This window comes from Thalassophryne amazonica, chromosome 2 (assembly GCF_902500255.1).
Source record: "Thalassophryne amazonica chromosome 2, fThaAma1.1, whole genome shotgun sequence".
Classification (NCBI taxonomy): domain Eukaryota; kingdom Metazoa; phylum Chordata; class Actinopteri; order Batrachoidiformes; family Batrachoididae; genus Thalassophryne; species Thalassophryne amazonica.
The window spans coordinates 152,286,066-152,312,001 of record NC_047104.1 but is presented as its reverse complement, the minus strand read 5'-3'; the positions used below and the strand labels follow the sequence as shown (position 1 = coordinate 152,312,001).

At 41.8% G+C, this 25,936-nt stretch overlaps 1 protein-coding gene across 1 annotated transcript in view; it reads left to right on the top strand.

Annotated features, from left to right (window-relative positions):
* Window positions 1-24,251, top strand: part of LOC117504460 (S-antigen protein-like) — a 32,629-nt gene extending 8,378 nt beyond the window's left edge. The window contains exon 3 of the mRNA XM_034163933.1: window positions 22,784-24,251. Coding sequence (XP_034019824.1) covers window positions 22,784-24,251 — 1,468 coding nt within the window. The remainder of the gene's footprint in view (window positions 1-22,783) is intronic.
* The last annotated feature ends 1,685 nt before the right edge of the window (window positions 24,252-25,936 follow it).

Genomic DNA, 25,936 nt, shown 5'->3' with positions numbered 1-25,936 from the left:
CAAACGGCTAATTAGGAACAAACAGTTACTTAGTTACAAATGGTTACTTAGGAACAAACGGCTACTTAGGAACAAACAGCTACTTAGGAACAAACGGCTACTTAGGAACAAACGGTTACTTATTAACAAAGGTTACTTAGGAACCAACGGTTACTTAGTAACAAAAGTTTACTTAGGAATAAACGTTTACTTAGTAACAAAGGTTACTTAAGAACAAACAGTTACTTAGTAACAAAGGTTACTTAGGAACAAACGTTACTTAGGAACAAACAGTTACTTAGTAACAAATGGCTACTTAGGAGCAAACGGCTACTTAGGAACAAATGGTTACTTAGTAACAAATGTTACTTAGGAACAAACACTTACTTAGTAACAAAGGTTACTTAGGAACAAATGCTTACTTAGTAACAAGTGGATACTTAGGAACAAACGGTTACTTAGGAACAAATGGTTACTTAGTAACAAATGGTTACTTAGTAACAGAGGTTAATTAGGAACAAACGCTTACTTAATAACAAAGGTTACTTAGGAACAAATGGTTACTTAGGAATAAATGTTTACTTAGTAACAAAGGTTACTTAGGAACAAACAGTTACTTAGTAACAAACGGCTACTCATGAGCAAACGGCTACTTAGGAACAAATGGTTACTTAGTAACAAAGGTTACTTATGAACAAAAGCTTACTTAGTAACAAAGGTTACTTAGGAACAAACGGTTACTTAGGAATAAACGTTTACTTAGTAACAAAGGTTACTTAGGAACAAACAGTTACTTAGTAACAAACGGCTACTTAGGAACAAAGGTTACTTATGAGCAAACGGCTACTTAGGAACAAATGGTTACTTAGTAACAAAGGTTACTTAGGAACAAACGCTTACTTAGTAACAACTGGTTACTTAGGAACAAAAGGTTACTTAGTAACAAAGGTTACTTAGGAACAAACGCTTACTTGGTGACAAATGGTTACTTAGTAACAAACGCTTACTTAGTGACAAATGGTTATTTATGAACAAATGGTTACTTAGGAACAAACGGATACTTATTAACAAATGGTTACTTAGTAACAGAGGTTAATTAGGAACAAATGCTTACTTAGTAACAAAGGTTACTTAGGAACAAACGGTTACTTAGGAATAAACGTTTACTTAGTAACAAAGGTTACTTAGGAACAAACAGTTACTTAGTAACAAACGGCTACTAAGGAACAAAGGTTACTTATGAGCCATTGGCTACTTAGGAACAAATGGTTACTTAGTAACAAAGGTTACTTAGGAACAAACGCTTACTTAGTAACAACTGGTTACTTAGGAACAAAAGGTTACTTAGTAACAAAGGTTACTTAGGAACAAACGCTTACTTAGTGACAAATGGTTATTTAGGAACAAATGGTTACTTAGTAACAAAGGTTACTTAGGAACAAACGCTTACTTAGTAACAACTGGTTACTTAGGAACAAAAGGTTACTTAGTAACAAAGGTTACTTAGGAACAAACGCTTACTTAGTGACAAATGGTTATTTAGGAACAAATGGTTACTTAGTAACAAAGGTTACTTAGGAACAAACGCTTACTTAGTAACAAGTGGATACTTAGGAACAAACGGTTACTTAGGAACAAATGGTTACTTAGTAACAAATGGTTACTTAGTAACAGAGGTTAATTAGGAACAAATGCTTACTTAATAACAAAGGTTACTTAGGAACAAATGGTTACTTAGGAATAAATGTTTACTTAGTAACAAAGGTTACTTAGGAACAAACAGTTACTTAGGAACAAACAGTTACTTAGTAACAAACGGCTACTTATGAGCAAACGGCTACTTAGGAACAAATGGTTACTTAGTAACAAAGGTTACTTATGAACAAAAGCTTACTTAGTAACAAAGGTTACTTAGGAACAAACGGTTACTTAGGAATAAACGTTTACTTAGTAACAAAGGTTACTTAGGAACAAACAGTTACTTAGTAACAAACGGCTACTTAGGAACAAAGGTTACTTATGAGCAAACGGCTACTTAGGAACAAATGGTTACTTAGTAACAAAGGTTACTTAGGAACAAACGCTTACTTAGTAACAACTGGTTACTTAGGAACAAAAGGTTACTTAGTAACAAAGGTTACTTAGGAACAAACGCTTACTTGGTGACAAATGGTTACTTAGTAACAAACGCTTACTTAGTGACAAATGGTTATTTATGAACAAATGGTTACTTAGGAACAAACGGATACTTATTAACAAATGGTTACTTAGTAACAGAGGTTAATTAGGAACAAATGCTTACTTAGTAACAAAGGTTACTTAGGAACAAACGGTTACTTAGGAATAAACGTTTACTTAGTAACAAAGGTTACTTAGGAACAAACAGTTACTTAGTAACAAACGGCTACTTAGGATCTAGGGTTACTTATGAGCAAACGGCTACTTAGGAACAAATGGTTACTTAGTAACAAAGGTTACTTAGGAACAAACACTTACTTAGTAACAACTGGTTACTTAGGAACAAAAGGTTACTTAGTAACAAAGGTTACTTAGGAACAAACGCTTACTTAGTGACAAATGGTTATTTAGGAACAAATGGTTACTTAGTAACAAAGGTTACTTAGGAACAAACAGATACTTATTAACAAATGGTTACTTAGGAACAAAGGTTACTTAGGAACAAACGCTTACTTAGTGACAAATGGTTATTTAGGAACAAATGGTTACTTAGTAACAAAGGTTACTTAGGAACAAATGCTTACTTAGTAACAAGTGGATACTTAGGAACAAACGGTTACTTAGGAACAAATGGTTACTTAGTAACAAATGGTTACTTAGTAACAGAGGTTAATTAGGAACAAACGCTTACTTAATAACAAAGGTTACTTAGGAACAAATGGTTACTTAGGAATAAATGTTTACTTAGTAACAAAGGTTACTTAGGAACAAACAGTTACTTAGTAACAAACGGCTACTCATGAGCAAACGGCTACTTAGGAACAAATGGTTACTTAGTAACAAAGGTTACTTATGAACAAAAGCTTACTTAGTAACAAAGGTTACTTAGGAACAAACGGTTACTTAGGAATAAACGTTTACTTAGTAACAAAGGTTACTTAGGAACAAACAGTTACTTAGTAACAAACGGCTACTTAGGAACAAAGGTTACTTATGAGCAAACGGCTACTTAGGAACAAATGGTTACTTAGTAACAAAGGTTACTTAGGAACAACGCTTACTTAGTAACAACACGTTACTTAGAACAAAGACTTAGGAACAAAGGTTACTTAGGAACAAACGGCTAATTAGGAACAAAGTTACTTAGTTACAAATGGTTACTTAGGAACAAACGGCTACTTAGGAACAAACAGCTACTTAGGAACAAACGGCTACTTAGGAACAAACGGTTACTTAGTAACAAAGGTTACTTAGGAACCAACGGTTACTTAGGAACAAACGGTTACTTAGTGACAAATGGTTACTTAGTAACAAACTGCTACTTAGGAACAAACGACTAATTAGGAACAAACGGTTACTTAGTTACAAACGGTTACTTAGGAACAAATGGTTACTTAGGAACAAACGGCTACTTAGGAACAAATGGCTACTTAGGAACAAACAGTTACTTCTTAACAAATGGTTACTTAGTAACAAATGCTTACTTAGTGACAAATGATTATTTACGAACAAATGGTTACTTAGTAACAATGGTTACTTAGGAACAAACAGATACTTATTAACAAATGGTTACTTAGGAACAAACAGCTACTTAGGAACAAATGGTTACTTAGCAACAAAGGTTACTTAGGAACAAATGGATACTTATTAACAAATGGTTACTTAGTAACAAATGGCTACTTAGGAACAAAGGTTACTTAGGAACTAGCGGCTACTTAGTAACAAACGGTTACATAGGAACAAATGGCTACTTAGGAACAAATGGCTACTTTGGATCAAACGGTTACTTAGTAACAAAGGTTACTTAGGAACAAACGGTTACTTAGTGGCATCAGAATTTTGGCTCTCTGTTGGAACTGTTTACACAGAGACTGCTACCTGCTGCTTTGGACTTTGAACTAACAGTCTTTTTCAAGACTTTTTTACTTTTTTACTTTTTTTTACTTTTTCACCGTGCTCCATTGCCTAAAGAAGACCTCTAACGGTCGAAACATCGCGACGGAGCACTTTCATCAGCTAACTTTCATCAGCGTTGGCAAGCTAACTAGCTTGCTAACGCTTTCGTTTTTATTTTATTTTTTAGCACTGTTGTCGTGCGTTACCTGTGCTGCTCCACAGCGTGTGTAGTGGATTTTTATTTTATTTTAGCACCGTTGTCGTGCGTTCGCTGTTGCCGTGCGTTACCTGTGCTGCTTCATGGCCTGTCTGGTGCCTTAACTAAAGCACTCCTTCTGCTGAATCACCTCTAAATTATTTACACATTATTCACTTTGCGTGTTTTTAGGAATCCGCTAGGTTGCGTAGCTACTAGCTCTTAGCCGATTTAGCATGGCGGCTTCTCCTGTCTCTCCCATACTTTTCTGCTCTGGGTGTGAAATGTTTAGTTATTCCTCGGCCTCCTTTAGCAGTAACGGTACTTGTAATAAGTGCAGCTTATTCGTAGCTTTGGAGGCCAGGCTGGGCGAATTGGAGACTCGGCTCCGCACCGTGGAAAATTCTACAGCTAGCCAGGCCCCTGTAGTCGGTGCGGACCAAGGTAGCTTAGCCGCCGTTAGTTCCCCCCTGGCAGATCCCGGGCAGTCAGGAAAGCAGGCTGACTGGGTGACTGTGAGGAGGAAGCGTAGCCCTAAACAGAAGCCCCGTGTACACCGTCAACCCGTTCACATCTCTAACCGTTTTTCCCCACTCGACGATACACTCACCGAGGATCAAACTCTGGTTATTGGCGACTCTGTTTTGAGAAATGTGAAGTTAGCGACACCAGCAACCATTGTCAATTGTCTTCCGGGGGCCAGAGCAGGCGACATTGAAGGAAATTTGAAATTGCTGGCTAAGGCTAAGCGTAAATTTGGTAAGATTGTAATTCACGTCGGCAGTAATGACACTCGGTTACGCCAATCGGAGGTCACTAAAATTAACATTAAATCGGTGTGTAACTTTGCAAAAACAATGTCGGACTCTGTTGTTTTCTCTGGGCCCCTCCCCAATCAGACCGGGAGTGACATGTTTAGCCACATGCTCTCCTTGAATTGCTGGCTGTCTGAGTGGTGTCCAAAAAATGAGGTGGGCTTCATAGATAATTGGCAAAGCTTCTGGGGAAAACCTGGTCTTGTTAGGAGAGACGGCATCCATCCCACTTTGGATGGAGCAGCTCTCATTTCTAGAAATCTGGCCAATTTTCTTGGATCCTCCAAACTGTGACTGTCCAGCGTTGGGACCAGGAGGCAGAGCTGTGGTCTTATACACCTCTCTGCAGCTTCTCTCCCCCTGCCATCCCCTCATTACCCCATCCCCGTAGAGACGGTGCCTGCTCCCAGACCACGAATAACCAGCAAAAATCTATTTAAGCATAAAAATTCAAAAAGAAAAAATAATATAGCACCTTCAACTGCACCACAGACTAAAACAGTTAAATGTGGTCTATTAAACATTAGGTCTCTCTCTTCTAAGTCCCTGTTGGTAAATGATATAATAATTGATCAACGTATTGATTTATTCTGCCTAACAGAAACCTGGTTATAGCAGGATGAATATGTTAGTTTAAATGAGTCAACACCCCCGAGTCACACTAACTGTCAGAATGCTCGTAGCACGGGCCGAGGCGGAGAATTAGCAGCAATCTTCCATTCCAGCTTATTAATTAATCAAAAACCTAGACAGAGCTTTAATTCATTTGAAAGCTTGTCTCTTAGTCTTGTCCATCCAAATTGGAAGTCCCAAAAACCAGTTTTATTTGTTATTATCTATCGTCCACCTGGTCGTTACTGTGAGTTTCTCTGTGAATTTTCAGACCTTTTGTCTGACGTAGTGCTTAGCTCAGATAAGATAATTATAGTGGGTGATTTTAACATCCACACAGATGCTGAGAATGACAGCCTCAACACTACATTTAATCTATTATTAGACTCTATTGGCTTTGCTCAAAAAGTAAATGAGTCCACCCACCACTTTAATCATATCTTAGATCTTGTTCTGACTTATGGTATGGAAATAGAAGACTTAACAGTATTCCCTGAAAACTCCCTTCTGTCTGATCATTTTTTAATAACATTTACATTTACCCTGATGGACTACCCTGCAGTGGGGAATAAGTTTCATTACACTAGAAGTCTTTCAGAAAGCGCTGTAACTAGGTTTAAGGATATGATTCCTTCTTTATGTTCTCTAATGTCATATACCAACACAGAGCAGAGTAGCTACCTAAACTCTGTAAGGGAGTTAGAGTATCTCGTCAATAGTTTTACATCCTCATTGAAGACAACTTTGGATGCTGTAGCTCCTCTGAAAAAGAGAGCTTTAAATCAGAAGTGTCTGACTCTGTGGTATAACTCACAAACTCGTAGCTTAAAGCAGATAACCCGTAAGTTGGAGAGGAAATGGCGTCTCACTAATTTAGAAGATCTTCACTTAGCCTGGAAAAAGAGTTTGTTGCTCTATAAAAAAGCCCTCCGTAAAGCTAGGACATCTTTCTACTCATCACTAATTGAAGAAAATAAGAACAACCCCAGGTTTCTTTTCAGCACTGTAGCCAGGCTGACAAAGAGTCAGAGCTCTATTGAGCTGAGTATTCCATTAACTTTAACTAGTAATGACTTCATGACTTTCTTTGCTAACAAAATTTTGACTATTAGAGAAAAAATTACTCATAACCATCCCAAAGATGTATCGTTATCTTTGGCTGCTTTCAGTGATGCCGGTATTTGGTTAGACTCTTTCTCTCCGATTGTTCTGTCTGAGTTATTTTCATTAGTTACTTCATCCAAACCATCAACATGTTTATTAGACCCCATTCCTGCCAGGCTGCTCAAGGAAGTCCTACCATTATTTAATGCTTCAATCTTAAATATGATCAATCTATCTTTGTTAGTTGGCTATGTACCACAGGCTTTTAAGGTGGCAGTAATTAAACCATTACTTAAAAAGCCATCACTTGACCCAGCTATCTTAGCTAATTATAGGCCAATCTCCAACCTTCCTTTTCTCTCAAAGATTCTTGAGAGGGTAGTTGTAAAACAGCTAACTGATCACCTGCAGAGGAATGGTCTATTTGAAGAGTTTCAGTCAGGTTTTAGAATTCATCATAGTACAGAAACAGCATTAGTGAAGGTTACAAATGATCTTCTTATGGCTTCGGACAGTGGACTTATCTCTGTGCTTGTTCTGTTGGACCTCAGTGCTGCTTTTGATACTGTTGACCATAAAATTTTATTACAGAGATTAGAGCATGTCATAGGTATTAAAGGCACTGCGCTGCGGTGGTTTGAATCATATTTGTCTAATAGATTACAGTTTGTTCATGTAAATGGGGAATCTTCTTCACAGACTAAAGTTAATTATGGAGTTCCACAAGGTTCTGTGCTAGGACCAATTTTATTCACTTTATACATGCTTCCCTTAGGCAGTATTATTAGACGGTATTGCTTAAATTTTCATTGTTACGCAGATGATACCCAGCTTTATCTATCCATGAAGCCAGAGGACACACACCAATTAGCTAAACTGCAGGATTGTCTTACAGACATAAAGACATGGATGACCTCTAATTTCCTGCTTTTAAACTCAGATAAAACTGAAGTTATTGTACTTGGCCCCACAAATCTTAGAAGCATGGTGTCTAACCAGATCTTTACTCTGGATGGCATTTCCCTGACCTCTAGTAATACTGTGAGAAATCTTGGAGTCATTTTTGATCAGGATATGTCATTCAAAGCGCATATTAAACAAATATGTAGGACTGCCTTTTTGCATTTACGCAATATCTCTAAAATCAGAAAGGTCTTGTCTCAGAGTGATGCTGAAAAACTAATTCATGCATTTATTTCCTCTAGGCTGGACTATTGTAATTCATTATTATCAGGTTGTCCTAAAAGTTCCCTAAAAAGCCTTCAGTTAATTCAAAATGCTGCTGCTAGAGTACTGACGGGGACTAGCAGGAGAGAGCATATCTCACCCGTGTTGGCCTCTCTTCATTGGCTTCCTGTTAATTCTAGAATAGAATTTAAAATTCTTCTTCTTACTTATAAGGTTTTGAATAATCAGGTCCCATCTTATCTTAGGGACCTCATAGTACCATATTCACCCCAATAGAGCGCTTCGCTCTCAGACTGCAGGCTTACTTGTAGTTCCTAGGGTTTGTAAGAGTAGAATGGGAGGCAGAGCCTTCAGCTTTCAGGCTCCTCTCCTGTGGAACCAGCTCCCAATTCAGATCAGGGAGACAGATACCCTCTCTACTTTTAAGATTAGGCTTAAAACTTTCCTTTTCGCTAAGGCTTATAGTTAGGGCTGGATCAGGTGACCCTGGACCATCCCTTGGTTATGCTGCTTTAGACGTAGACTGTGGGGGGGTTCCCATGATGCACTGTTTCTTTCTCTTTTTGCTCTGTATGCATCACTCTGCATTTAATCATTAGTGATCGATCTCTGCCACCCTCCACAGCATGTCTTTTTCCTGGTTCTTTCCCTCAGCCCCAACCAGTCTCAGCAGAAGACTGCCCCTCCCTGAGCCTGGTTCTGCTGGAGGTTTCTTCCTGTTAAAAGGGAGTTTTTCCTTCCCACTGTAGCCAAGTGCTTGTTCACAGGGGGTCGTTTTGACCGTTGGGGGTTTTCATAATTATTGTATGGCCTTGCCTTACAATATAAAGCGCCTTGGGGCAACTGTTTGTTGTGATTTGGCGCTATATAAAAAAAAGTTGAGTTGATTGATTAGTAACAAAGGTTACTTAGGAACAAACGCTTACTTAGTAACGAAGGTTACTTAGGAACAAATGGTTACTTAGTAATAAATGGTTACTTAGGAACAAACGGCTACTTAGGAACAAAGTTTACTTAGGAACAAATATTACAGATATTGGTAATGAAATGCTCAAAGCTGACAGAGACGGTCCTGCACAACAACAATCAGCCACAGCTAGTGGGATTCTGCAAGCAGAACTCTGAATCTGAGGCAAGATCAGTGACGTCATACACAAGCAGGATGTGAAAGTGATGATAACTGGGGTCACTAAATGTATTTTTATTTAGGCTGGGTGTTTAAGCAACTTTCAAAGAAGAAGGGTGGGCGGATGATTGGGAATGGGGGGTGTTCCATTGCACTGATATATTACATCCACTAGGTGGGGCTGGACTGGTTGTCTGCCTGGGTGGTTGCTATCCATGACCAAAAGTGATTCTGTAGTGTGGTGAATGTGGTGACACGTGGTACCAGTGCATGCTTCCAGAACTGACCCCAATGGAATGCTGGGAGTTCGGAGTTGTCACTCTGTGTGGTTCAGCTTATTTGCTTATTGTGTTTTCTTTCTTGTGTCTTTTTCTCTTTCCAGGCTGTGGTAAAATTTGCTCTCGCAAACCACATTAGAAGAGATGTGACACATGCCGTCAGCTAATCACTCAACCACAGTCAGAGCCTGAGAGACTAACAACTAACAACTAATCCCCTTCACCCTGAGCAGTTTATGTTTGTAATGGAAACTGAAGGGGGGGGGGTTCACACAGATAAAAAATGAACCAGTGTTCCATTGATAAATATCTTATACGCGCTGTCTGTTCAGTCCACACTGCATCACACGCTGCAGGTATCATCACTACAGCCTAAAGAAACACAGGGCGGCACATCTTGGGTTTTACATGGATGCCCTTCGTGATGCAACATCCAACTCAGTCTGACGTAGGGTTGGATATGGAGAACCGGTTCTTTTCGAGAATCATTAAGAAACGATTCGATCTACAGACATCAATAGCCTCTTTGCTTAACGTTTCCCTTATTGGTCCTTCAGAGTGCCCGTTGTTTTTGAAGGTGTTTGTTGAGAAAATGATCATTTCTCTACATTGATTACAGGTGATGGCAGCATAAATGATTGCCACCAAACATAATAGCTGGCTGACTTAGCGTTACTGCACCTCCCACCGGGAGAACATTTCCTCTCCTGTGAGCTGGAGTCGCATTCACTCTCTATCATGACACTCAATCAGAGTAATTATTTCTCCACGAGGCCCTGCTGGATATGAAGATCTCAGGAGGAAGCGACCTGATTAAATCTGACTCACGCCACACCTCTCAGCTGTTCTAATCATGTCAGCGTTTTCCTGACGTCTTTATCAGAGCACTTCTTCAATTCCATGCCAATGCTTCAAGCAAGGTTGGTCTAATTAAATTGTCCAGATGGTTTTGAATCAGAAATGCGTCTTAAATTGAATATCGCATTTGGAGTCGTGGGAGAAGGATGACAGGAAAATTTCAGGGAGAAAAAGTTTTCCAAAGACAAAGACACCAGACTTCATCCAAAGTTTGCCCGACCTTTGCTGCACAGTAAGACCACCTTTGAAGAATATTTTTACATTGAAAAAACAGCTTAGTTGAGCCAACTTAAAAAAGAGTTAAAATTGGTAAAACCTGAATGAATTAAGTGGTTTGAACGTATGTTTGTAAGTTAGCAAACTTACAAACTTAAGTTTGTTGGTTCAAACCACTTAATTCATTCAGGTTTTACCAATTGTAATGCTTTTTAAAGTTGGTTCTTTTTTCGTTATTAGTCATGAGTTCTGTCAGGTTTATTTTAATTAGCAAATACAACCTGTTGGATGTTTAGCTCACTCCACGTGAGTCACCAGTAGATGGGTTTAAATGACAGATTTATGCAAAATTTAAGCAATATTTTCAGAAAACAATATTGTGAAATAACAGCACTTCCACTGAGTGATGGAATGCGACTACTGGATTTTGTCCTCACTAGGGATGGGTATTGATAAGATTTTATCAATATTGATATCATAATCAATTCTGCTTATCGATCCGATTACCTCTTGTGAATTTGTACTATGTATTTCATTGAGTCTTAAATAAATAAATATGAAATTGGTCACTGTATCCTCGATCTGTGGACATAAATAAAAATAAACAAAATGGCGTTTCGCTTTGAAATTATTCATTCCAACTGGACTCTATCGTTCTAACTTGACTCGGCAGAGAGCCGCGCAGCGTTTGGAGCTGTGTGAACAGAACGGAGGACGATTCTCGTTTCTTTCTCTCAACAAAATAGGGGTCCCAGTTAGTGACTTTAATCCACACAAAAGTGACTCACGGTTTCACATATTCAGGGATGAAAGTGGTGAAAAACAAAAAAAAAGCTGAAACCCAAAATTACCCCCCAACACCACCCACATGAAAATGTTTGAATTCTAGAAGCTCTGAAATGCAATCTGGGACTATTCCAGACAATAAACTGCAGTGAGTGCAGCATCCATTTAGTGAGAAAAAAACCCAACTTTCCTTATTCAGATTCATTCCAGTCGTATTCTGCTCTTACTAGGATGCAGCAGTTGTCTAGTTTGGCAGATAGTTCTGGAGGAAATCACTGAAGAAATTAACACATTGAAATATGGTTTGACCGAAACAAACTGTCATTAAACGTAAATAAGACAGGGATGAAGTGGAGGTGTAAGAGTCACTAGGTGTTCACAGGAAACACTTTGTTGTGTGGGCCGCTGAAGAGGAGGTACTGCTGGCCCACCACCACCAGATGGCGCCCTGCTTGGAGTGCGGGCTTCAAGCACGAGAGGGCGCCGGAGCCACTGGGAGTGACAGCTGTCACTCATCATCAGCACCAGCTGTCACTCATACAACTCATCACCATCACCTTAAAGGCCGGACTGCAACTCCACCTCCTCGCCAAGAAATCAGCTACCATAAGAGGTAATATTCTCTGCTGTCTGAACCCTGACGTATTGTCTGAACTTCTTTGCAGCCGTTTTCCTGTGGTTTGCCTTATCTGAGGGATTGGCGTTAGGTGTGACCAGCGACGGCTTCGCTTCACACTCCAACCAGATAAGTGGTTAGACAGGAGCTGCACGAGTGTGTGATTGAAGGTGGAGGTGCTCCCTCCCAAAAGAACACAGACTGTGGGATTACTGAGTGTGCGAACTCACACTCATCAACTCTGTTTCTGTTCTCTGCCAGCAGTACCAGGTCTGACAGCTGGAGACGGTGGCCACCTGGTGATCCAGGACTTGGCGGCTCCGGTGTTCTTCAGATCCGTTGGTGGTGAGGGCCATGTGGGATCCGGCTCGGTTCTGGACGGACGTCTCCTATCCTCAAGCCTGCCCACACGTCACTCAACATATAATTGTTTGTAGTTCCAAGAACTGTATTTATCTGCATTCCGTTGTGCACTTCACAACATTAAATTGTTACTGTTTGGCTTATCCATTGCCCGTTCATTTAATGCCCCCTATTGTGGGTCCGTGTTCCTACACTTTCACAACACACTTATTTACGTGGTCTATTAGATAATAAACCGACCCTTTTATTTTATTTTATTTTTTAACTATATGGATTTGAATGACGTGCGATTACACCAATCATGCTTGAACCCTCGTGCGCATGCGTGAGTTTTTTCACACGTGTCGGTGACGTCATTTCCCTGTGGGCAGGCCTTGAGTGAGATGTGGTCCAGCCCTCTCGGCTGAATTCCTTTGTTTCACACGCTGCTCAAGACGGCGCGCGTTGCTTTATCAACATTTTTTCTGGACCTGTGAGGAATATCCGAGTGGACACTATTCGAGAAATTAAGCTGGTTTTCGGTGAAAAGTTTAACGGCTGATGAGAGATTATGGGGTGTTTCTGTTGGTGTAAGGACTTCCCACAGAGCAGGATGTCGTGCAGCGCTTGCAGGCGCCGTTGTCGGCCTGTTTCGACCTGAAAACATCCTAATTTAAGGCTTAATTCACCCAGGACATCGTGAGAGAACAGAGAAGATTCAGAAGAGGCCGGCATGAGGACTTTATGCGGATTCCACTGTTTAAGGACATTTTTTAATGAAAGACGTGCGCGCAAATTCGCCGAGTCATTTCCGTGACGACTCGACGAATCTGTGTGCGCCGCGACAGGAAAAATACCTCCGTGTTGAAAACCATTTGTAAAATTCAGGCGGCTTTTGATGGCTTTCAACAAGTGAGTAACTGAGAAATTGTTTAACAGCTTGGGCATGTTCCAACTTTCCCGTTAAGGTTTCCAACGGAGGTGTTTTTCCTGTCGCGACCCCCCCGCTGTCGGGTCCGGCCCGACATGCGACTCTGCCCGCACGTTCTTTCATTACAAAATGTCCGTTAACAATGGAATGTACGAATAAACTCCTCATGCCGACTTCTTCTGAAAGTTCTCTGTTCTCTGACGACTTACTGGGTCAACAGAGCCTGAAATGTGAAAGTTTTCAACTTGAAACGGTGAGACACTGCCGCCTCGAAGCGCAGATCGCCATCAGGCGCCATGGGCTGTCCTTAAAGCGACAGTTACAGACCAAAATCTCTCATCTGCCGTTAAAATTTTTACCGAAAACCAGCTGAATTTATCGAATGGTGTCCACTCAGTTGTGCCTTACAGTTTTGAAAAAATTTTGATCAAACAAAGCAGCAGTCTCTGAGCCATTCCTAAACAATGAAAAAAACGACGAGAGGGTGGACGACTCCTCACTCAAAGACTGCCCACAGGCGAATGACGTAACCGACAGGTGTGAAAAAACTCTCGCATGCCCACGAGGGTTCAAGCATGTCTGATGTAATCACACGTGATTCAAATCCATATGGTTTTTGAAAAAATAATAAGGTCGGATACTTTTCTAATAGACCTCGTATTTCTGTATGTATGTATTTATTTATTTATGTATGTTCATTGTTAGTTGGTTTTATATTTTCTGTTGTGTTTTTATTCAGGTTCTTTTTGTCTCTTTCTCTAAAATTGTATATAATCATTAGATTAGTTATTATTACTATTATTGTTGTGGTTGCTATTATTATTAATATATAAACAAAATAAAAAAAAATACAATTTGTAATACATTTGACTCTTTTACGACAACAAATGCTTTTTATACAGAAAACAATGCACCCGAACGTACTGACAGCTGCAACTGCTTAATGTTAAGTTTAACATTGAAAATGCCATAGACATGCTAACGTGTTAGCATCGGTCTCATTTATAAGTTATAAAATACATCTATCAACTGTTTCAGAAGACCATAACAGGTTGGTTTAACGTAAAAAAGGTAAATAATACTCACAGACGTATGCTCTTTAGGGTTTTAGCGGGGGAAAATTAAGATAAAGCGAAAGAAAAAGTGAATCAACGAAGCAATGATCAAAGCACTGCTTTGATCTGCGAATCACTGCTTTGATTGGTTCAAGGTTCAAAGCAAAGCCGCGCTGCAGAAAAGTTGATTACAGACCTGCTGCAGGGTCTGTAATCAATGTAGAGAAATTATAATTTTCGTGACAAACACCCCCAAAAACAACTCTGAAGGACCGATAAGGGAATCGTTAAGTAAAAAGGTTATTGATGTCGGTGGATCGAATCATTTCTTAGCGATACCCAAAAGGAACCGGTTCTCGATACCCATCCCTAGTCCTCACGCGATGTCTTTCATTCTACTGAAGCTCTTGCTAAAACTGTAATTCCAGTTGAAGGCTAAGTTCCACTTCATATTGCCATTTTGTTGTTTAGAATTTAAAATGCAACATTGCCTAAACTCTTTGGGGTCAGTGGATGTGCCTGGATGTCCAACTCAGTTTTTTGGTCACAGACATCATTTGACCAGTTTCTGAAAATACAGTATCATCTCCAGTTTCAATCCCTTTTCTTTGTCTGTCAGTTCAGCAGGCTTAGTCAAACTGTGCTGCTGCTCGATTTAGGAGTCAGACGTATTGACACTGCCACAAAATACTCATGAATGCTAATAAAATAAAAAAAAACCTGTCCTGCCAGCCTGAAAACACTTTTTATTTTTTATGTCATCCAACAGACAGTGCATACCATCATTAAAAAAAAAAAAAACATATCAATGTGCTATTTTAACAGGATTGACAAATTCCCTCACAACAGAACAAATGGGCATTTTTTTGTGAGGGCCTTTCCCCTTTTCAAACAATGACAGATAGTTATGGATATTTTCAGTTAGAGTGAAACAGAAAACATCAAACTGCCTTTCCAGGGAACTTTAATTTCTTTTTTTCTTTTTTGCTCACTTCAGGAGCACAATGCAACTCTGTACATCGTGATATCGGTTAGATTATCACATGGGATTTAATTTTTGCCGTGGTTATTTGCAGCACACAGCAGCCTGGTGAGAGGATTTTCACCACAGGCTGTAGTGTGGATCCTGTGCACTCTGCGCTGTCCTGGTTCCATGCTGGAGGTGAGTTTCATGTTTAATAATGCTGTCACGGCCTGGGATACAGTTCCACATCACACCTCCTACAAAGATTAGGTGATCAAGTAATAATATGTATATTACAGCGGTGAGATTCGTTCAGCTCTAACATGTGCGATGACGCATTACTGCACATGAGACCACAGAGAGGCGCAGCAGCGCATGGTGCTTTTGGTTTGATTGTGCGCTGTTCACATTCACTGTATATGATGAATGCGTGCCACACACATTATTACGTAACATTTCCTTCACCCTCCCTGTCCGGGGTCCAGTGGAGGTGGAGGCTTTGCTGTGACCAATCGATCTCAGAGCTCAATCAGTCGCAATCAGATCATTTCAGATGCTGTTTTGATGCCGTCAGTGGCCGGATGTGTCATTCTGATACCATTTGGCCTCTATCGGCATATGTGTGATTGAGTTTTAGAGATATAACCTCCTTGGTGCTGGATCAGCCAAATAAAACTCAGTTTGAAGTGGTATTGGTTTAATTTAAACCCTAATTTACCATCCCGGAATGGTTGAGGTCAGTCCTTCCTCGTCTCTCTGAGGTGACATTAACTGTGGCGCTCAGCAGCAGCTTGAAGGCCGACCCTCAAAGATGACCCTTCTTCATTGTGACAGCAGGAGCTTCTGATTTGTCAGGGATATAATGAACCGATCCCAAAGCGAGACCACAGGGATGCTCTTCTTCATAGTTTATTGTCCAATATACAGCTGTTAGTAAGTAAGTAAGTAAGGTTTATTTATATAGCACCTTTCAAGATAGAAATCACAAAGTGCTTCACATAAGAACAGAGAAATTAAAAACAGCAGAAACATAAAACCATAAAAACTAGGTAAAAGCCAGCCTATACAAAAGGGTCTTTAGCTTCCCTTTAAATCTCTTCCTATAGATGAGAGGGTGATCTGGGATTATCGCCTGTCACTTTGTATTTTTGGTCCCTGTTGCCTCAGGGGTCATGAAAGAAATAACTTTCTCAACCTGTATGTTTCTCTGGAGATTCTCTCTCTCTCTCTGTCTCTCACACACACACACAGAGCAAACCTCTACGTGTGATTTCTGTTGAGCCGGCTCAGCTCTTCCAACAGTTGACCTTCCGGTTAATTGCAAAGTGCTCTCTGACCATCTGGCATTCATTCTTCCTTTTTCTCTGCCCACTTAATCTCTCTGTTTGGGTTGTTATGTCCCATAATGCAGTGGGCAGGGAAACACCCTGAACAGGTTGGTTGTCCATCATCACACAGTCATAATACGACCTTATGAAATTTGCCAGATACCCAATTTCCTTTCAGATTGTAGCATTCGAGATGATTGTTCCGATTGGTCCGGCTTTTCACTTCCACCACTCTCTCAACTTTCCTGACCTTGACAAGGAGCATGTTGAGGACGGTGAGTCATCTATCAGTGAAGAGATGGAAATCTACACGTGGAGTCCCTGCTCTCCTTTGAATGCCTCCAGGAAAAGTTACCTCTATCAAAACCAATTATTCCAGACACTGCTGCTCCACAGGGAAATGAAAGAGAAAACGTCTTGCAGCTCAGTGCATTCCCACATTCCCTTCTGTGGAATGAACCGCTCAACCCATTCAAGTATTGAGATAGAGAAATGCTATTGTCGCAATAACTTTGTATAGGCTGATGCAAACTGCTTTCCGTTTATCATGATTGTCTGTCCGTCTAATTGTGGTGATCGACAACAGCTGAATTGATTTGCTTTCAGCGAACTACCAGTGGATCATCCAAGATCACAGAGAGGTGTTCTATCTATCTATCTATCTATCTATCTATCTATCTATCTATCTATCTATCTATCTATCTATCTATCTATCTATCTATCTATCTATCTATCTATCTATCTATCTATCTATCTATCTATCTATCTATCCTATCTATCTATCTATCTATCTATCTATCTATCTATCTATCTATCTATCTATCTATCTATCTATCTATCTATCTATCTATCTATCTATCTATCTATCTATCTACTTACTAATATAATTCTGGGCTGATTCAAATCATGAAACTGTACCGTGTACAGTAGCACATGCTCCTGTACATCATACATATGTTATTTCTTAGCAAAACTACATATCAAGTTATTAACTGTATGGATTTAAAGGCAATACAGTGGAACCTCAGTTTTAGAACTTAATGCTTCAATATGATCTCTTTCTTCACCTCTGTTGTGATTTTCACAACTTTTCTCTTCCGTTTTTCACTTTTGCTTCCTTTCTTAACTACTTAACAGACAAAATAAATAAATAAATAAATAAATAAATAACATAAAATAAAGAAAATCCAGTGTACGTAATCCAAAGTCCAGTTGGACGTGTGTGTTCACAGAATGTTCACAGAACAACGGCTGCACTGTGACTGTTGCACATTATGTCGGAAGCCAGATGCTCTTCTTCTTGTTCTTCTTTGGAATTCAATGGTGGTTGGCAGGAGGCTGGATGTTGTACACAAACTGAGATTTTGTACGAAAACCGGTGCATGTTTTGTTCAAAAAACATGTTCATGAAGCTTTTTGTTGGTAAACAGAGCAGTTCGAAAATTAGATTCCACTGTAATAAACGTGTCAAACATGGATCATCTATTTCATTTTGTAAGTCTTCACAGATTAAATATATCATAGATGTTTTGATCCAAGTTCAAAATTTTATGGCACAACTTCCAAACGTTTGGACAGATGTTCCCATTCAGTTGAATGGGAACATCTGCCCAACCTTTTGAGTGGTAGTGTATGTTAAATGCCCTTTTTTGAAATAAGTGTTTCATGTTGAAAATACAACTTTTTAGTAAAGGGTTATATTATAGTATAGAGCAGGGGTGGCCAAGCTCAGTCCTCAAGAGCCACCTTCCTAACACTCTTAGTTGTCTCCCTGCTCCAACACACCTGAATCCAATGAAAGACTCGTTAGCAGACTTTTAATGAGACTTTCATTGGATTCAGGTGTGTTGGAGCAGGGAGACAACTAAGAGTGTCAGGAAGGTGGCTCTCGAGGACCGAACTTGGCTACCCCTGGTAAAGAGTATAGACATAGACATTTCCAACAAGCTGATATAGGGCAATGTGTGTTAGACTTTGTAGCTTAATCACAGTGAGGTGATGCTTCTCAAAAATATCCCATTCCCAGTTCTCTAAGAAACATCCTGTTCCTATACCTGTTGATGGGAAGGGGTTGATATTAGCATTAAGGCGTCATCTCTCTCTGACAGACCTGGTGAGGGTATCACTCAGAGTATGCAGGATTTCAAATGGAGTCATGTACTTGCTTGGACTTTTTTAAGATCTCCGTGCTGTTTTTAGCACCATATACCATCAGAAACTACATCATCTAAGTGGAATTAAAAGAAGAGCAACAAGTCAGTTTAAGTCCTTCTTATCTGATTGATCTGAATTTTCATATCTCAATTTTACAACAAATCCTCAACACACAAACGTTAGCAATGCAGTTCTGCAGGGTACTATGCTTGGCCCAATATTATTCACATTATACATAGTTTCTTTTGACAGTCTTATTTAGAGAAACACATCATTGACTTTATTATACAGATGATACACATTTGAAACATGACAGAATCGTCATTATTATGATTGTTAATATTATTATTATTACTGCAAGGGTTGGATGAAAAGTAATGCCTCCAAGAAAATTACTTGTGACTGGATGGGAATATTTTAAGGAGTGAAACACACACACACACACACACACACACACACACACACACACACACACACACACACACACACACACACACACACACACACACACACACACAAAAAAATCCTTTGTATTTACACTTTGATTATATACCTTCATTTTTCAACATATTCACCAGATATCTGAACATTTCTGCCAACAAAGCCGTCATGGAAGAACTCCACCTTCTGTTTCCGCAGCCACACTCCTGACTGCTGTCTGAATTTCATTATCTGTATCGTAGTGATTTCCATGAAGGTCTTCCTTCATTTTAGGGAAAGATGGAAATCAACTGTATGTTGAATGTGTCAAGTTTCAGCTTCCTCAGCTCTTCCATGGTGACATGAGAAGTGTGTGGCTTAGCGCTGTCATGTTGCAGAAAAACAGTTTCTTTCTCTCTTCGAATTCTCCGTAAGCACTTTTTTAAATCTTCTGATTATCAAGCAAAATAATGTCACCCACTCGCTCTTGTGAAATTCCGACTGTGCAGGCAAGTTCTTAGTGATTCGGTTCTCCTGAATCAACTCGTCAACTCGTTTCTTGTGAAACACACAATTCCATTGTTCCAGCTTTGTCATCTTTGTATCTGTTGGCCCAGGCCCACACAGTGCCAACATCAACACGACTTGCATTCTTTGATGAATTTCCAGTGGAGCAACACCTTCTGCTGTCAAGAACTCAATGACAGACCATTGCTCAAAACGTAGTGACAAAAGCTTCCTTTACAGGGTTCCATTGTTGCTGCAGTAACAAAGCAGCATTTCACTGTGATAAGCTTGGTGATAAGTGAAATGGCACAGGGGAAGCTATTGAATGTATTAAAACCTGTTTTGTGCCAATGCTGCCAACTCTTGGCGAAAAAAGAAATGGAATCATCACTTTACAGTCAACCCTCCTATTATTATGAATACAACTTTAAGGCAAAGCCTTGGAGCGAACATTGATGTAGGTTGATGTAAATATATCATGTCAATTGTATGCGATACACCATAGTTCAAAATTACTTGGGTGTATTAAGGTCTTGAGATGAAGGTATTTTAAACTGACGATTTGTTAATGATAAACTATTCTAGGCTTTAATGGTAAAACATATGGGTTTATTAAAGGTATTCATGAAAATATCATTGGTAAGTAAAATATCAAGAATAGAAACTTCTGTATTCTTGAGATTGATAGATTTTTTTTGAATAATCAATGTCATTTGCAGCAACAGAAAATATGTTTATGTCACCAACATTAATGAGCGAAGTTCCTCACCATCTCACCATGTCATTTAGGTCCAGTAGACTTTTTTCAGTAAAATGGTTCTGAGGGATATTAGCATGGCTAAAAACGTTCATGGCCTTATTCATCCCCCACCATTTTAAGCATATTTCTTTATTTGCCTCTGACATACCTGGAAGCTCCTCACCATCTCAACATGTCATTTAGGTCCTTCACACTTTTTTCAGTAAAATGGCTCTGGAAAACATTAGCATGGCTAAAACCCTTCAACCTCAACCAGGGCTCCCCACCATTTCAAGCATACAAAACACATACAATAAAGTTAATTTTCAATTAACCAGGTTAGTCCCATTGAGACTGAGACCTCTTTTGCAAAGGAGACCTGAGCAATTATAAAGTGTCCAATTTATCTAACCTGTATGTGTTTAAATGTGGGAGGAACCCAGAGCACCCAGAGGAAACCCACGCAAACACGGGAGGAACATGCAAACCCCATACTGAAAGGCCACAGGTGGGAGTCGAACCCATGACCTTCTTGCTGTGAAGCAGCAATGCTAACCACTAAGCCACCATGCTACCGTAAAACAGCACACAAAAACAAAAGATGTAACAACACCACTAGGTATTAAAGGCCAGCGGAATTTTTTTGTTTTGTTTTGCTTAAATTTAAATATTTTGGTACTACCCTTATTTTGAAATCAGAGACGGGTTTTTGGTCTATTGACTCAGTCACATATGCGGGCACTCTGTCTGTGAAGTTTTAGCAACATGCTTAGTAATGCCGGCGACTGATCTCATGCAGGAGCGAACCGGAAGTGACATTCTGCAACCGAATCTTCCATTTTTTTTTTTTTTTTTCCGCGACCGTATTAATTGTTCCTGAACGTTATTTTAGATATCACATCATGTGACCTTCGGTTCTAGGGGTCCTTAAGGTGGATGAGGTGAACACTTTTCTGTCAAGGAAACAAACTGGAAGTGATGTTCCGCAGTCTGACGCAGAAACAAACCGGAAGTGACGTTGTCGTGAACGGGTCCTCATGGTGGATGAAACGGATGGCATGGCACATCATGTGACCATTCAAAATGGCCGCACCCATGGTTCCAGGGGTCCTCATGGTGGATGAGGCGGATGGCCCAGTTGGATTGTTTTTATTTATTCATTTTTTTGTCATCACCCGAACATTCGGTATTGAGTATTCTGACCTTCTTATTAAAATGATGCATATTTTCCAACTCCAAGCTACACTGGATTTGAGCCATTGTGTCATTAGGGAGGGTGTGGCCTAAAGTGATTAATATCCTATATCAAGGTGTGCATAATTATTAGGCAGCATCTTTATTCATTCATTCATTTTCTATACTTGCTTTGTGTAATTAAGGGTCATGGGTGTGTCTGTCACAAGGCCACATATAGACAGACAAACACATTCACACCTACGGACAGTTTGAAGTGTCCAGTCCACCTGAACCTGCATCTCTTTGGATGTGGGAGGAGGCCGGAGCACCCAGAGGGAACCCACACAAACATGGGGAAAACAAGCAAATTCCACACAGAAAGGCCCCACGTGGGAAGTGATCCTACAACCTTCTTGCTGTGAGGCTCAGCATCTTTACCTCGAGCAAACTGGGATAAAAAAAGATTTAACAGGCACTGAAATGTAAAAACAAACAAAACATCTTCCAGAAGGATGCAACATTCATGAAATAGCTAAACTAATGAGGCGTGATCTCCAAACCATCAAACATTTTGTTGCAAACAGTCAAGAGGGTTGCAGGAAAGCTGTGGAGAAAAAAAAAGAACAAATTAACTGCAAAATAATTCACAAGAATTAAACATGATGCTACCAGGAATTATTATCTTCCAGTAGCACCATATTCCAGAACTGCAACATACATGGATTGTCCAGAAGTCCAAGGTGTTCAGCACTCAGAGACATGGACAAAGAAATGAAGGCTGAAACACAACCACCATTGAATAAGACTAACAAATGGAAATGTCTAGATTGGTCCAAGAAATATCTGAAAACAGACTTTCCAAAGGTTTCCTGGACAGATGAAATGAGAGTAACTCTTGATGGACCAGATGAGTGAACCTGTGGCTGGACCACTCATGGACACACAGCACTGCTTCCAGTCTGATGCCAGCAAGGTGGAGGAGAGTTACTGTGACAGGCTGCTGTTATTAAGGCTGAGCTAGTTGGACCTTTTCAAATTGATGATGAAACAACAGCTGACAGACGTCACTGACGGCCCTGTCCTGCTGTCATACTCATGTCCACGTCTACGTAGACATCTGACAACAAGTCTATTTAATCCCAGAAATTCTTTGAATTTTTGAAGGGTCAATGAATCAGATTTACTTTGTACAGCAGATACTCCTGGAGATGATTCTGTGCACAAAACCACAATTGCCTCCAAACACTGATCATTACAAGCAAAACAAGCGACTGAAGTGCACGAACTGGGACACGGGTTGCTGATGATGGTGGGAGCAGAAACAGATGGAAGGACAGTCACTGTGGATATCAGAGGCCAAATCCTGAGGAGGCTCAGAATGGGGTTCAGAAAAGGGTTCAGAACGGTGCTCAAAACAGGACTCAGAACGGTGCTCAGAACGGGACTCAGAACGGGGTTCAGAACGAGGCTCAGAACAGGACTCAGAACGGTGCTCAGAACGGTGCTCAGAACGGTGCTCAGAACGGGGTTCAGAACGAGGCTCAGAACAGGACTCAGAACGGTGCTCAGAACGGTGCTCAGAACGGTGCTCAGAACGGGGTTCAGAACGAGGCTCAGAACAGGACTCAGAACGGTGCTCAGAACGGGGCTCAGAACGGGGTTCAGAACGAGGCTCAGAACAGGACTCAGAACGGGGCTCAGAACGGTGCTCAGAACGGTGCTCAGAACGGGGTTCAGAACGAGGCTCAGAACAGGACTCAGAACGGTGCTCAGAACGGTGCTCAGAACGGTGCTCAGAACGGGGTTCAGAACGAGGCTCAGAACAGGACTCAGAACGGTGCTCAGAACGGGGCTCAGAACGGGGTTCAGAACGAGGCTCAGAACAGGACTCAGAACGGTGCTCAGAACGGTGCTCAGAACGGTGCTCAGAACGGGGTTCAGAACGAGGCTCAGAACAGGACTCAGAACGGTGCTCAGAACGGGGCTCATAACAGGACTCAGAACGGGGCTCATAACAGGACTCAGAACGGTGCTCAGAACGGGGCTCAGAACAGGACTCAGAACGGGGCTCATAACAGGACTCAGAACGGGGCTCATAACAGGACTCAGAACGGGGCTCATAACAGGACTCAGAACGGGGTTCAGAATGAGGCTCAGAACAGGGTTCAGAATGGTGTTCAGAACGGTGCTCAGAACGGGGCTCAGAACAGGACTCAGAACGGTGCTCAGAACGGGACTCAGAACGGGGCTCATAACAGGACTCAGAACGGGGTTCAGAATGAGGCTCAGAACAGGGTTCAGAATGGTGTTCAGAACGGTGCTCAGAACGGGGCTCAGAACAGGACTCAGAACGGTGCTCAGAACGGGACTCAGAACGGGGCTCAGAACAGGACTCAGAACGGGGCTCATAACAGGACTCAGAACGGGGTTCAGAATGAGGCTCAGAACAGGGTTCAGAATGGTGTTCAGAACGGGGCTCAGAACAGGACTCAGAACGGGGTTCAGAACGAGGCTCAGAACAGGGTTCAGAATGGTGTTCAGAACGGGGCTCAGAACAGGACTCAGAACGGTGCTCAGAACGGGGCTCAGAACAGGACTCAGAACGGGGTTCAGAACGAGGCTCAGAACAGGGTTCAGAATGGTGTTCAGAACGGGGCTCAGAACAGGACTCAGAATGGAGTTCAGAACGGGGCTCAGAACAGGGTTCAGAACGGGGCATCAGGACAAGGCTCAGAACAGGGCTCAGAATGGGTTTCAGAACGGGACTCAGAACAAGGTTCAGAATGAGGCTCAGAACAGGCTTCAGAACAGGCTTCAGAACGGGGCTCAGAACAGGGCTCAGAACGGGCTTCAGAACAGGGCTCAGAACGGGGTTCAGAAAGAGGCTCAGAACGGGTCTCAGAACGGGCTTCAGAACGGGCTTCAGAATGGGCTTCAGAACGGGGCTCAGAACAGGGCTCAGAACGGAGCTCAAAACAGGGTTCAGAACGGGGCTCAAAACAGGGTTCAGAACGGGGCTCAGAACAGGGTTCAGAACGGGGTTAAGAACAGGGTTCAGAACGGGGCTCAAAACAGGGTTCAGAACGTGGCTCAGAACAGGGTTCAGAACGGGGTTAAGAACATGGCTCAGAACAGGGTTCAGAACGGGGCTCAGAATGGGCTTCACAACATGCTTCAGAACGAGGTTCAGAATGGGGCTCAGAACGGGCTTCAGAATGGGCTTCAGAACGGGGCTCAGAATGGGGCTCAGAACGGGCTTCAGAACGGGGCTCAGAATGGGGCTCAGAACGGGGCTCAGAACGGGGTTCAGAAGGGGTCTTCAGAACAGGGCTCAGAACAGGGCTCAGAACGGGGCTCAGAAAGGGGCTCAAAACAGGGTTCAGAATGGGGCTCAGAACAGGGTTCAGAACGGGGTTAAGAACAGGGCTCAGAACAGGGTTCAGAACGGGGCTCAGAATGGGCTTCACAACATGCTTCAGAACGAGGCTCAGAATGGGGCTCAGAATGGGCTTCAGAATGGGGCTCAGAATGGGGCTCAGAATGGGCTTCAGAATGGGCTTCAGAATGGGCTTCAGAACGGGGCTCAGAATGGGGCTCAGAACGGGCTTCAGAACGGGCTTCAGAACGGGGCTCAGAATGAGGCTCAGAATGGGCTTCAGAATGGGCTTCAGAACGGGGCTCAGAATGGGGCTCAGAACGGGCTTCAGAACGGGGCTCAGAATGGGGCTCAGAACGGGGCTCAGAACGGGGTTCAGAAGGGGTCTTCAGAATGGGGCTCAGAATGGGCTTCACAACATGCTCCAGAACGAGGCTCAGAATGGGGCTCAGAACGGGCTTCAGAACGGGGCTCAGAATGGGGCTCAGAACGGGCTTCAGAACGGGGCTCAGAATGGGGCTCAGAACGGGGCTCAGAATGGGGTTCAGAAGGGGTCTTCAGAACGGGGCTCAGAACGAGGCTCAGAATGGGGCTCAGAACGGGCTTCAGAATGGGGCTCAGAACAGGGTTCAGAATGGGGCTCAGAACAAGGCGTAGAATGGGCTTCAGAACGAGGCTCAGAATGGGGCTCCGAATGAGGCTCAGAATGGGGCTCCAAATGAGGCTCAGAATGGGGCTCAGAACGGGCTTCAGAACGGGGCTCAGAACGGGGTTCAGAACAGGGCTCACAACAGGGTTCAGAATGGGGTTCAGAACAGGGCTCACAATAGGGTTCAGAATGGGGTTCAGATTGGGGTTCAGAACGGGGTTCAGAGTTCAGAACGGGGTTCAGAACGGGGTTCAGAGTTCAGAATGGGGTTCAGAACGGGGCTCACAATAGGGTTCAGAATGGGGTTCAGATTGGGGTTCAGAACGGGGTTCAGAGTTCAGAACAGGGCTCAGATCGGGGCTCAGAACAGGGTTCAGATTGGGGTTCAGATCGGGGATCAGAACAGGGTTCAGATTGGGGTTCAGATCGGGGCTCAGAACAGGGTTC